This window comes from Bison bison, unplaced genomic scaffold, assembly GCF_000754665.1.
Source record: "Bison bison bison isolate TAMUID 2011002044 unplaced genomic scaffold, Bison_UMD1.0 scf7180017864145, whole genome shotgun sequence".
Classification (NCBI taxonomy): domain Eukaryota; kingdom Metazoa; phylum Chordata; class Mammalia; order Artiodactyla; family Bovidae; genus Bison; species Bison bison.
The window spans coordinates 8,472,098-8,485,704 of NW_011494717.1; the positions used below are offsets into that span (position 1 = coordinate 8,472,098).

Sequence of the window (13,607 nt, forward strand, 5' to 3'; positions counted from 1 at the left end):
TGTGAAGAAGGCTGAGCGCCGAAGAATTGGTGCTTTTGAACTGTGGTGTTGGAGAAGACTCTTGAGAGTCCCTTGGACTGCAAGGAGATCCAACCAGTCCATTCTGAAGGAGATCAGCCCTGGGATTTCTTTGGAAGGAATGATGCTAAAGCTGAAACTCCAGTACTTTGGCCACCTGATGTGAAGAGTTGACTCATTGGAAAAGACTCTGATGCTGGGAGGGATTGGGGGCAGGAGGAGAAGGGGATGACAGAGGATGAGATGGCTGGATGGCATCACTGACTCGATGGACGTGAGTCTCAGTGAACTCCGGGAGTTGGTGATGGCCAGGGAGGCCTGGTGTGCTGCGATTCATGGGGTTGAAAAGAGTCGGACACGACTGAGCGACTGATCTGATCTGATCTGATCTGATCACCGTCTGCTCAGCCTGGTATGGACTGTATGGAGGGTGGCCTGGCCCCATTCCCTATCACGTTGCTGTGATGGCCCCAGAATCTTCTCTCCCCCTGTTCCCCCACAGCAACTCAGGAGGGGTGGCACTGCTATTTTCATTCCCCCCAGTTCCAGTCAGCCTGTTCCTTTTCAAAAGCTAGCTACTTCTATGACTGTGGGGAGGCAGGGCCCTGTGTGCAGAAAAAGAGCCAAGTCTAGCCCAGGTTTCGGGCCATGTACTGAGGCTCATGCTGGAGGCCTGGAGCTGGCTACTCCACCCCTGGGGTCTCAGAATCATCATCTCTAATGTGCCTGACTCTTTGTGTCCCCATGGACTGTAGACGGCTGCGTTCCTCTGTCCATAGGACTTCCCAGGCAAGAATACTGGAACAGGTTGCCATTTCCTCCTCTAGGGGATCTTCCTGACCCAGGGATTGAACCCACCTCTCTTGTGCCTCCTGAACTGGCAGGTGGATTCTTTACCACTGTGCCACCTGGGAAGCCCACTATTTCTAAACTGGGGGCAATTAACCTGGACAACCCTACATCCTGGAACCACTGTGAGGGTCAGCAAGAGATTGTTTCTGTGAAAGTCTGAGTAAAGCATCAAGTCCCTTACAAGCACAAGGGGCCATGGGATGGTAGGCTCATGGGCCAGGCTCCCTGAGTTCGAAGCCCGGCTCTAACACTTGCTGGCCGTATGCCTTGAATAAGTTAACCAGTCTTTGTCTTAGTTTCCTCATCCATGAAATGGAGAACATGATAGTGCTTACACGCGTAGTACATAGCTCATTACCCAATTAAAAGATGGCTATTTCTGCTAAAGAGTCCTGCTTTTTCCTTTGACATTTAAGTTGTGTCTTAAATATAAAAATGGTTTCCTCTATTATGAATCACATTTTGTAGCTTATTTTTAGTAGTATGTAATCAGGAGCAATTTTACACCTCATCTTATGTAATATTTTTCAAAGTCTAGGTATTTTAGGTATGATTAGCTCTTTTTTTAAACAAGGTAAAATTTACATTCACAGATTTTTTAAAAAAATTATTTATTTTTAATTGAAGGATAATTGCTTTACAGTATTGCATTCACAGATCTTAAGTGCACAACTCAATAAGTTTTGATAAATGCATATACTTTTGTGCTCACCATATAATCAAGACACATTGATCAAGAACATTTCCAATTCTCAAGACATTCCTTCCCTGCGCTGCCCCCCTACCCGCACTCCATCAGTCTCTACCCCTCATAGGTAAACCACTGCTCTGATTTCTAACTTTTGATTTTAAACTTCTATAAATGGTATCATACAAAATGTACTTTTGTGTGTCTGACTTCTTGCAGTCAATGTAATACTTTTGTGATTCACCCAAAATGCAGTTTTGTGGTTGCATATATCTTAATTCATTCAATTTTATTGTTGAGCAATTTCTGTAGTATGAATAGATTATAATTTGTTTATCCATTTTCTTGTTCATACTTTTGGGAATGCTTTCAATGTCATGAAATGTTGTGAGTAAAGATGCTGTGAACATTCTTGCAAAAGTATTTTTGTGCAACTATCATTTCATTTCTCTTGGGGAAATATCTAATAGCAGAATCACTGGGTTATAGCATATGTTTATGTTTAACTTTGGAAGAAATTGCCAAACAGATTTGCAAAGTGATTATACTATTTTATAATCCCATCCACAATGTAAAAAAATGTAATTGTTCTGTATCCTCACCAACATTTGGTTATTGTCAGACTTTTACATTTTAGTGCATGTCAAGTTGTAATTGATTTTGGTTTTTGAGTTTAATTTTTCCAGTGACTGATGACGATCACATTTTACTGTGTTTATTGGCCATTTCTGTATCCATATCATAAGCAAGGCAAGGTTGTCCACTTTTATTCAACATTGGTACTAGAGTTCTAGCCAGTCATTATTTTTACAATTCTAAACCAACCTTGCATTCCTGGGATAAAGCTCACTTGTCACGATGTGCTATCTCTTTTGTATAGTGCTACTCAACTCACTAATATTTTGTTAAGTATTTTTACATCTTTGTTCATGAGGCATATTGGGCTCTAATTTTCTATTTGTACAAAATCTTTATCAGATTTTGGTATCAAAAATGAGTTACAAAGTGTTTGTTCTTCTCTATTTTCTGAGAGTTTGTGTAAGATTAGCATTATTTTTTCTTTAAGTATTTTTTAGAATTTACCAGTGAAGCTATCCAGACCTGAAGTCTTCTTTATGGAAGAGCAGTTTACACCACCACCATCAACATCATTATTATCCTTGTTATACAAAGTTGATGTCTTTAATAGGTACTGGACTTTTTTATGTCAATGTTGGTCAGTTATTTTCCCAGGGGTTTGTCTCTTTCATCTGAGTTGTAGAAATTTATTGAGATAACATTACTCATAACATTCCCTCATTTTCCTTTTAATGTAATTATATCCCCTCTTTCCTTTTTAATATTGGTAGTTTGTGTTTTCTTGTTTTTATTCTTGCTCAATCTTGCTATGCTGCTGCTGCTAAGTCACTTCAGTCGTGTCCGACTCTGTGCGACCCCAGAGACGGCAGCCCACCAGGCTCCCCCGTCCCTGGGATTCTCCAGGCAAGAACACTGGAGTGGGTTGCCATTTCCTTCTCCAGTGCATGAAAGTGAAAAGTGAAGTCACTCAGTCGTGTCTGACTCTTCGCGACCCCATGGACTGCAGCCTACCAGGCTCCTCCGTCCTATTTTATTATTTTTTTAAAAAAAACTCTGTTATTTTTCTGTGTTGTTTGTCTTCTATTTCTTCTTTTTATTATCCGTGGGTTTAATCATTTAGATTGCATTTTTATTTATTGAAACATAATTCACAAACCATAGAGTTCACTCACTGAAAGTGTACAAATCAGTGAGTTTTGTATACTTACAAGGTTGTGCAACCTTCATCACTAATTCTCGAATATTTTCATCACCCCAAAAGAAACCCCATACTCATTAGCAATCACTTCCCTTCATCGTCTTTCCAGCCCCTGGCAACAACTAATCCATTTTCTTTCTTTATATATTTTTTCTATTCTGACCTTTTCATACAAATGGAATCCTATGATATATGGTCTTTTGAGCCTGGCTTACTACACTTAGCATAATGTTTTTATTCTTGGGTTTAATTTGCTTTTCTTTTAGTAGTTTCTTAAGTCAGGAACCTAAATCATTGATTGTATGTATTTTTCTTTTCTACTGTAAGTATTTAAAGCTATAAATGTTGATGCGTTGTATTTTCATTAACCTCCAGTTAGAGATGTCATAACTTTGCTTTTGTTTTCTCTTTGGCCACAGGTTATTTAGAAGGGTATTATTTAATTTCTGAATATTTGGAACTTTTAAAGATCTCTTATGTGTTTTATTTCTAATTGAATGCCAGTGGGGTCAGAAAATATACTCTGTAAGATGTTGGTCTTTTGAAATATATTGTGACTTTAATTACCTAGTATATGGCCTGTTTTGATAAGTACTCGGTGTACCTATGAGAAGAATGTGTATTTTTTCAGCTTGGGAGTGAAAGGTTCTAGAAATGTCAGTTAGGTCAAAGTGCTTGTTGATGCTGTCAAAACTTCCATGTCTCTAAGGACTTTATTGTTCAGTCGTTTCTGATTCTCTCCTGTAATAACACTTCTTCACCTATGAGGAACACATTCTATTGAACTTTATAATGACAACCGATGGTGCAGTAGAATGAAGAAATTCTATTGAAAAAAAATTTCCAGGAAAGTAGCTATTCCTTCAGTTCCTTAAATAGTGTGTGCTCTCCAAAGATCACCAGCAACTCAGAGAGCCAGGTTTGGGTTCTGTAGAGTCCCTGGGGTTCCCGCAGGGAAGGTTGTCCCTTCCTTTGCCCCATTTCTCAGTTAGATGGAGGCCTCATCTACCTCTTACCCTTTGTTTTCCGCAAATCTTACTCAAATATAGTTTCTTACCTCCACTTATTTATTTCCCCTTCCCTCACCCTATTAACACCCAGGGACTCAGTGGTAACTCAGGCTTAGGTCAGGGATCCACCTGAGAGGCAGGGGCAGGGCAGGGATTGTAAACCCCATCCCTCTGGCTCAGAGGGATGTACCTGTACTTCCTTGCAGGTGCTGCCTCATACTGATTCTTCTGTGTGACTGATGGCTCTGGTTCCCATTTTTTTCAGACCCAGGCACTAAGGTAGAGAGAGTGTGGTGTTTCCCCTTGCGCCTAGGACAGAACCAGCTACACACTCAGCAACTGGTGCCTCTTAGGTTCTCCCTTTCTGTTACAGATGGAAGAGGCTGAGGTCTCAGTGACCCACAAGCTGTGCAGAGTACCTTCCCTGTGTCAGGCACTGGGAAGATAATGAAGCATAATGGAAAGGTGACTCTTTTTACATCCTTAAATGGGGTAAAACTGTTAAAACTGCAGTCCTGACTTTTTCTTAAACCTTGGCTTTTTAAAAAAGCCATTGAGTGAAAACTGACCTCCAGTTAAGTTGATGAGCCTGTTTGCTTAGAAATATAAAATAAATAGAAGCAATGACTGTTGAGCCAACCTCTTGGGGGTAGATCAGTCCAGGCAGCAAAGAGGTAAGAGGCCAAAGGTAGAAATGATCACGTGGTATTCTCTGTCTCAGGAGCCCTTTCTGGAACTGTCAGTGGAGGAAACAGATCACTGACTGGTGCTGCTTGGCTCGGGGCCTCAGTATCCCCCGCTGCTAACTGCTTGGCTTCTCCTGCTGCACCTATAAGTTGTACTGCTTCCCTGTCTCTCCTGTTTGGGGTCTGTTCTGTGCATTGTGCTGGCCCCAGGGAACCTGGTGAGGTACCTGCACTGTAGGAGCCCACCAGGATGGTGATGGCTCCAGGTGTTTTCACCCCATCATCTTCATGTCTGGCAGAATTTGGGGTGTCAACAATGGGCAGGAGTCCAAAGGACAACTCCTGCCCCACCAATCCTTGGGTCCATGGGGTCCCCAGGGTCACAGTCTACTCTCTTTCTCTCTCTGTAGAAGGTTGTAGCATGAGGGGCCCTGGAATAATTAGCATAATCCTTACGTTGCACAGCAATTTAGTTTGTAGAGCCTTTCATGTATATCAACTTTCTCATTTGATCCCACAGCAGTCCCGTAAGAACCAAGCATATCTCACCTTCTCCTAGACCTTAACATCTGGATTCCCAACCACTGGATTCCAACCCCTTTCCTGGGTATACAGGGTACCGAGTTAAATTTCTGACTTCCCGGGGGACATGCTCACTAGAATGACTTGCAGGCAAGCTCATCCTCTGTGTGTGCCCCAAACCTGCTCTTCCTTGCATGCTCCATTGATGGCCTCACTGTCCACCCAGGTACTCAGTATGGAATCCAGAGGCACACTGGCCCTGCCTTCTTGCTTACCGACAACCTCAGAGCTGCCCCCTCTCTGAACCAATGCCACCCCTTCTCTCCAAACCCACAGCCCCCTGTTGAGGTGCAACCCTCTGCCTGTGCCACTGCCCCTCCCTCGGCTTCTGACCTCCAGAGTGTGCCTCCCCAAATCAGATCTCCCCACCCCATTCTCCTGCCAAGAGCCTCGGTGACTCCCACTCACAAGGCAAAGTTCAGACTCCAGGGTGTGACGCTGAAACCCTCTGTGTTTGAGTCCAGCCTCCCCTCCACCCACTCCCAGCCCAGGTCCTGCCAGCATGCAGTGTTCCCCAAGCCCTTGACACAGTTCCACACCATTATGTCTGTACTGACAGTAGCCCCTCTGCCTGCACTGGGGCCTTTTGTGAGTGTTATTTCTGCCACCATACTATCCTTGCTCAAGGGTGTTTAGATATCAGCCCACCCCCTGCTCAGCAAATCTCCTCCCTGGGCCTGTGTGCTTTTCCAGCTTCAAGTCATTGACTCACCCTCTTAGGGAGGCTTCAGGAGCTCCTGGTCTGAGTGGGCTTCCCTCGCCCCATGCTGCCTGGCACCTGTCACTCCCTTTCCAGAACACTCATCACACTCACAGTGACCTGTACAATGGCTGTCTTCCCCTTGAGGGCAAGGACCATGTCTGTCTCATTGACTGCCGTCACCCCATTGCCTGGAATAGCACTTAGCTCATAAGTGGTTCTCAATGAATATTATTACCTGGATGAATGAAAGGAGTGAACAAATGACTAAACACTTGACTTACAAAACAAATTAAAATATAGCTTTTAATGAACTGGGAAAGAGTTTATGACATCAATGAGACAATTAGAAACTTGATCACTGAATACTTAATAATACTAAAGAATTATTGTTATTTTTGTGAATGATATGTGGGGTTTTTTAGCCCTTGATTTTTATATCTATATACTGACTATTTACAGAGGAAATAGTGTGGTGTTGGGATTTACTTTCAAATAATTTGGAGGGTGGGAGTAGGAAGGGGTACAGATGAAACAAGGTTGTCCATGAGTTGATAGCTGTTAAGACTGCATGGGGAGAACTTGAGGGCAATTGTACTATTTTCCCTACTGTTGTATTTATTTGAGATTTTCCATTCTAAAAAGTTAATAATGAAAAAAAAAGATTGGACCCAGGGATGGGAGTAGGTGGAAGGGATATAGCTTTTTTGTTATCAGTAAAGGTGGATAAGATAACCAAGACTTGGCAGTTCAGGGAAATTATTTGCAAGTCTGATCCTGAGCACATTTCCTTCCAGCAGCATTTTTGCTGAGGGCCGTTTATAGTAGAGGCCAATTTTATGGTCGTTTCAACATCATAAAATGATCTCCTCCTCATCAGGGCGTAAGAGGCCTGGGCAGTATCCAGTATGCTCCGCTGTTCTCCGAGGTCTGCACTGGTTTGGTCTGGCTGGGTCGGCGTAGGGGGGCATTTATCACCAAGGGCTTTTGGCAGAGAAGATCCTGCCACCCACATGTGAGTGCTGTGAAGAGTGGAGGAGGTAGGCACACATCCCTCAGGAGACCCGCAGAGGCATGGAGCCATGTCCACAGCCAGCTGTGCACTGCTGCTGCTGCTAAGTTGCTTCAGGCATATCTGACTCTGTGTGATCCCATAGACGGCAGCCCACCAGGCTCCCCCGTCCCTGGGATTCTCCAGGCAAGAACACTGGAGTGAGTTGCCATTTCCTTCTCCAATGCATGAAAGTGAAAAGTGAAATTGAAGTCACTTAGTCACGTCCGACTCTTAGCAACCACATGGACAGCAGCCTACCAGGCTCTTCCATCCATGGGATTTTCCAGGCAAGAGTACTGGAGTGGGGTGCCATTGTCTTCTCCAGCAACCTGATGAGATGAGTTTTATTATCATGCCCATTTTACTGATGAGGAAACTGAGGTTCAGAGAGGTTAAGTCCGGAGCAGGACCCAGGTGGGACCCAGGGGGCTTTTGACCCTATATCTAGAGATTTCTCTACCAGAGTCCCATAGAGCTCTTTCCTTGGTGTCCTAGAGGGCACAGCACAGAAAGTCAAGCTGTATTTCAACCAGTTTGTGTACCAGGGCCATACATAACTCACCTGTGCTCCCTTATACCACTTGGCCTTGAGCTTTACTCAAGGGATCCGGGGAGCTCAGGGCCAGCACCTCCCTCTTACTGTTCACTGTCTTCTCATTTCTCCCTGCCGGGCACTTGCCTGGACACCAGTGGTTGTGTGCAGGGGGTGTTGTGGAACAGTCTAGAGTGAGTCAGTTTCCTCTGAATTATAGTTAGTGTCGGTCTATGGGGGCATTTATAGTCAACTGCTGGCAGCAGCAGGTGAATGACTGGGGCATCTCTGTTTGTTGCAGTGGATTTATTCTGGAAACCTGCCCTCTGTCTGTTCCTGCTGCCCTAACCCCCCTCCTCGGGAGCTCTACCTACCACTGCCCACTCCAGAGGCAGAGCTCAGAAGTGGACCCTCCACTCAGTCCGGAAGGTACAGGTTGCAAATAGGCTAGTTTCTGAGGCAAGGACTGGCCCCACTGCCCAAAGAAAAAGGTGAACATCAGACAGACAAGGTGCTCACCCCCAGCTCACCAGAAGGGATAAAGAGGCCTTGAGGGCAGAGAACTAGGGCTGGGGGTGAGGACTTGTGGATTGGGCCCACCATGCCTCGGTGCCTCCACCAAGGATACACAGATCTCTCTACGCCTTGGTTTCTCTGCCTGCAAATGGGACTGGTGTGTGCAGCCTGGACTATCCTGCCATAGCAGCAATATTGCAACCTGTAGCTAAAGGCCAAAATACTGTGCTCTGTCCAACACAGGGACCCTTGAGAGGACATGCTTGCTTTTTCTAAAGGCAGCACCAGTGGCAGGTGGCAGGTGGAGATCTAGGGCGCTGCAGAGAAAGCAGTCTGGGGGAGTGCGGGGAGCAACAGGCAGCCAGGCCCTGTTCCTCTCCCTCCTGTCAGCAGGGACACCACAGCCCCTCTACCTCTGCCTGTCCCTACGAGAGCAGGCCTCAGGACAACCCAGGGCCTGGTGCCCAGAGCTGGCCTAACCAAGGGGGTGATATGGATGCCCCAGGGGCTGCTGGAGACCTCCTGGGAAGGCTGCCCCATGGTCTCCCCTCTCCCTCCTGACACAGGTGCAGACGTGTGTCCAGCCTGGGCCCTGATGCTCATTCTGCTCTTTAGTCTGGTGGCTTTGTTTAGCTCCTCCTCTGCTCACCCACCCTGTCCCCACCCTCAGGCCCCTCTCCAGGGTAGGAAGGGCCATGTCTAATGAGGAGCACCTGGCTTTCGGTCAAAGGCTGCCAGAGATGCTCCTGGCCCAGGAGGCTGGGCTGTGGCCCAAGGGCCAAGACCGGGACTCCTGGTCTTCAGGGACTGCCCACTGTCCCCAGAGTGAAGGCCGCCTTGCTGCGTCTGCTCTGCTCATACCTACTCTGGGATTCAGGCTCACGGAGCCTCGGTCTGTTCCCATGTTCCAGCTCCTCTCCTGACCTTCTGTCTGCTGTGTCCTTACCTCTTCACCTTACTCCTTCCTGCTGTTCCCTTGGGTTTCAGCTGTGGTGTCACCTCCTCCTGGAAGCCTTCCCTGACTACCTTGCCCCCAGCCTGCGTCAGGGTGCTGCTTCTGTAGCTTGCATGCTACTTTTGTCCCCATCCTCATCGTACTACGCACCTCTCCTATTATCTGTCCCCTGGTCCTCCTGTCTCACTGGATGTGGGCTCGTCGAGGGCCAGGCCTGGGTCATGCCCAGCCCCCAGCTGTAGCACAGAGGTCATAGTAAATGGTGACTGGATGCTAGGGGGCTAGGAAGAGAAGTGACAGTGAGAGAGGCTCGTGGGGCTCAAAGGATCCCTGACCACAGACAGACCTAGAAGAAGCCAACAGTATCTCCATCATGCTGGTTTCTAGGAGCCTGGGTCTTCCAGGCTGGGACCCCACCTCCACTCTGTGGCCAAGGAAACCAGCCTGCAGGAGGGAGAGAGAGAGGAGGAGGGGGCCCAGGGTCCCTGAGCCTGGGGGATGGGGTTCTTGCTTTTGCCTCCCCAGGACCTCCTGTAGGCCAAGGACTCTAAAATCCTCTGGCTGGCACATTGGCCAGTGCAGGGAGAGACATACACGCAGATACTGAAACAGGGGGACCATGATTTTCGAGAAATCATAATGGCTAGCCTGGCGAGGGGCAGATGGCTGCCCGTGAGAAGCTTTGTTGCCCCAAGCGTGCTAGAAGTTTTCCAATCCCTCCTTCCCTCTCTGCTGTATCCCATCTGCCCAGAGCTGGGGGTCCCCATAAGATGGGGGCTTCCCTACCTCGGAAAGTCACTTTGGCGATCCGGTCACCCTTGCCCCGCAGCTCGGAGACTGTCTTGAGGTGGACGAGCAGGGCCATGCTGGTGCGGGGAGCCCTGGCACCGCCAGGAGGGAGCAGCTGGGGAAGGAGCGAGCTCTGTGGATGGAGCACTCAGCACACTCACACCTCCCTCCTCTCTGCCGCCTCCTCTCTCTCCGATGCTGCCCACAGAGACCAAGGCAACCAAGCCCAGCGGCTCCCTCCAGCGACTCACAGAGACTCATAGCCCTGCCAGCTCCCGCCCCTCCAAGTTGTCAGCCCAGCGTGTGTGTATCTGTGTGTGTGTGTGTGTGTGTGTGTGTGTGTCTCGTGTGCGCCTGAGTGCAGCCTAGCAGTGCAGACAGTCTGAATTCATTATTCAGCAGCTGCCTGCTCCCAGATAAAGCTCTGCTCAGCTTCAGGTGTCTTCTCACAGCTCCTGGAGCAGGGCTGCCAGCCCACCCCTCCGCAGGGCCTGCCAGGCCAGCTCTCCTGCCACCAGGAGTGGGCAGAAGGGAGTGGGCATGAGGGGGTAGGCTGGGGTGGGGCGGCATCCCCTCCTGTGGAGGAGAGGGAACTTGATGACCTTTGTGCACCGGAAGCTAGGCTGTTGCACAGTTTCAGGGTGATCCTCGCTGTCCCTCCACCAGTCAAGTTGGCCAGCAAGGCTGCTGCTGCCCACCAGGCTCAGGGGGCCTGGATGGGGCAGGCCTGGTTGTTCGGGGGGTGGGGCGGTCACACTGTGCTAGGTAGAAATCCCAGCCAAGGGTCCTGCTTCTGGAAAACCAGCATCTACCAGGCAACATCCAGGCTGTGCCTGCTGGCTGGACCCTCAGAAAAGTGTTAGTCATTCAGTCATGTCTCACTCTTTGTGACCCCATGGTCTGTATGCCACCAGACACCTCTGTCATGGAATTCTCCAGGCAAGAATACTGAGTGAGTTGCCATTTCCTTCTCCAGGGGATCGTCCCGACCCAGGGATTGAACCCAGGTCTCCTGCATTACCATCTGAGCCATCAGGGAAGCCCTAAGAGGAAAGACGAATGCTTTCCTCCTGCTTTCACGGAGGTTATGACCCCAAGAGGCCAGTCCTGACCCCTTGGAATCTGGGAGGGTGGAAGTGGTACTTCTGGGGAGCCCAGGAGCCAGGCTCAGCGTGATTGGAGATGCCTGACTGTGAAGGCCTCCGAGGCTTATGTTTTACTAAGGGCAATGCTTTAGGTCCCAGGCACTAACCCCACGCTGTCCTACAGCCAAGGGTGGCAAGATGTGCTGGGGAAGAACTGTCAGCTCCCAGGGGTGGGGGAAGGGGTGTCTGCAGCAGAATTTCTAAGGACCAAAGGAGAACTGGCCCTCCTTTCTTCTAGCAGCACACTCAGGAGGGGCTCAGGGGGACAGGGACACTGGAGGCTGGAATCCCTGAGCCTGGAGCCTTTGCAGGGCCAGCTGCACCCTTGCTCTTAGATTTGCTGTGCATGGAATGCCCTGCTGCACCCTTAGCTTCTCGGCTAGACTCAGCTGGAAGTGCCTCTGCAGCTGCACGGCACCTGAGCTGGGTCGGTCCTTGTCTGTGATGCCCCTACCCCCTCTCATCCACTGCTTCGTTGGACTGCTCCACTTACCTCCCCCGACCCCCGAGCTGGGAGACCCTGGACCGCTGCCCCTGTGCAGCCTTAGAGGCTTGCACAGTCTCCTGAGGATGGTAGGCTATTCAGTGACTGTTGACAGGATAAAAGAGTGATCCTGGTGACCTAACTGAACAGTCAAAAGGTTAAAAACAAAGAAATATTAAATTCTTACAGCATGTGACAAGAGGTTACTCCCTTCGAATTCTACAGTCCAAGTGACCTGTAGGATGTCGCAAGAGCTTCCTTCCTTCTAGGTGTTTCCTTCCTGTTCTATCTTATTTTTTCTATTTCTTTGTGTTCTAATTCCTTCTCTCTCTTCCCTTCCTCAAATTCTTCTCCTTTCTCACTTTTATCCAGTCATATTGAGTTAAAAAATATTTTAGAATATTGTATTTATGCAATAAAAGTGAATGTCTAATTAAATAGATGTTGAATGTCTCTTTTTTAAAAAAAGTAAATTCACTAGCATGTTCCAGCCCTAAGTCTAACAGGTGATCTTTGTAAGGTTTGTAGGTGCATTACAGGGGAAAAAGGTCCATCCTCTCCCTAGGCCCTCTGGAGGTTCTCAAGAAGGGGCTGAGTTTCATGAGGCCTCCTATAGACCTGTGCATCTTTAGGAAAAAGTCCTTGAACTTGCCCTAAGCAAGGCCTGGAGCCTTGTTGAATTCCAGTTTCCATATCTATAAAGCTGTAGCAATTCCACCTGGTCAGAACAGAGTACCTGTCAGCTGAGCCACTGACCCTTCTGATACCTAAGCCAGAGCCCACTTTTTAATTTCTACTCTCCTGACTATTACCCATTGGACTGACTGTTAGTTCCCTGATAGCTCAGTTGATAAAGAATCTGCCTGCAATGCAGGAGACTCCAATTCGATTCCTGGGTTGGGAAGATCTGCTGGAGAAGGGATAGGCTACCCACTCCAGTATTCTGGCCTGCAGAATTCCAGGGACTGTATAGTCCATGGGGTGGCAAAGAGTTGGACATGACTGAGTGACTTGCGCTTTCACTTTCTAGCATAAAGTTGTTCAGTGAACATGTTCTGAACTCCTAGTGCCAGGTGCGGGGGTTTCAGACGTGCATATGATATGGTGCTGGCCCTCAAGCAAAAGTGACAAATGGAAGAGAACACAGACACATAAAACCCAGGCAAAGGGTCCACGGGCGGAATCAGCTCAGAAGCTGTGAATCGAGGTGGGGAGTGGGCACTGGACCTTGTCTGGGGGTGGGGGTCATTAGGACCACCTTCCTGGAGTGTGACACCTTGCGCTAATTGCTGTTCTTTTACAACGTTCACGAATGTTGTTCTTATCATAGCCTACATTCTGCATGGAGAATTTAGAAATCAACAGATATGATTGCATTTTGGAGGATGGGTGGAAACTCTTCCACCTCCTTTACAACCATTCATTCCTTTCAGCTCCTTTTTCTCCCTGGGCCGCAGGTTTCCTGCTCTTGGACCTCTTGGAAGCCTGGGGCCCCCAGTTCCATTGTCATTGGTCCCAGAGGGCCTTCTGAGGATTCTGGAAGCTGACGTTTTCATTAGCTGCCATGGACAGAGTCGAACTATGAAGGTAACACCTCTCATCTGACAGATGAAGTGAGATTGTGCTGGACGAGGCTAAACTGCAGAACCACAGACTGTTGACTCCCGGCCTGCTGCAGGGGGAGCTGGGGAGCAGATTGGGGGTGAGATGCAAAGAGCCTGGCGCCTTCAAGGCTGTCTGTCATCACACTCAGCACCACCACCCCCAATTAAAGACCTAAGGCCCCCCGCCTTGCCCTACATGTGGCCCAGGGCTGTGT

At 48.3% G+C, this 13,607-nt stretch overlaps 1 protein-coding gene across 1 annotated transcript in view; it reads right to left on the reverse strand.

Annotated features, from left to right (window-relative positions):
- The window catches only part of OTOF (otoferlin), an 88,748-nt gene extending 78,513 nt beyond the window's left edge, over positions 1-10,235 (reverse strand). The window contains exon 1 of the mRNA XM_010840690.1: positions 10,157-10,235. Coding sequence (XP_010838992.1) covers positions 10,157-10,235 — 79 coding nt within the window. The remainder of the gene's footprint in view (positions 1-10,156) is intronic.
- Between the last annotated feature and the right edge of the window lie 3,372 nt (positions 10,236-13,607).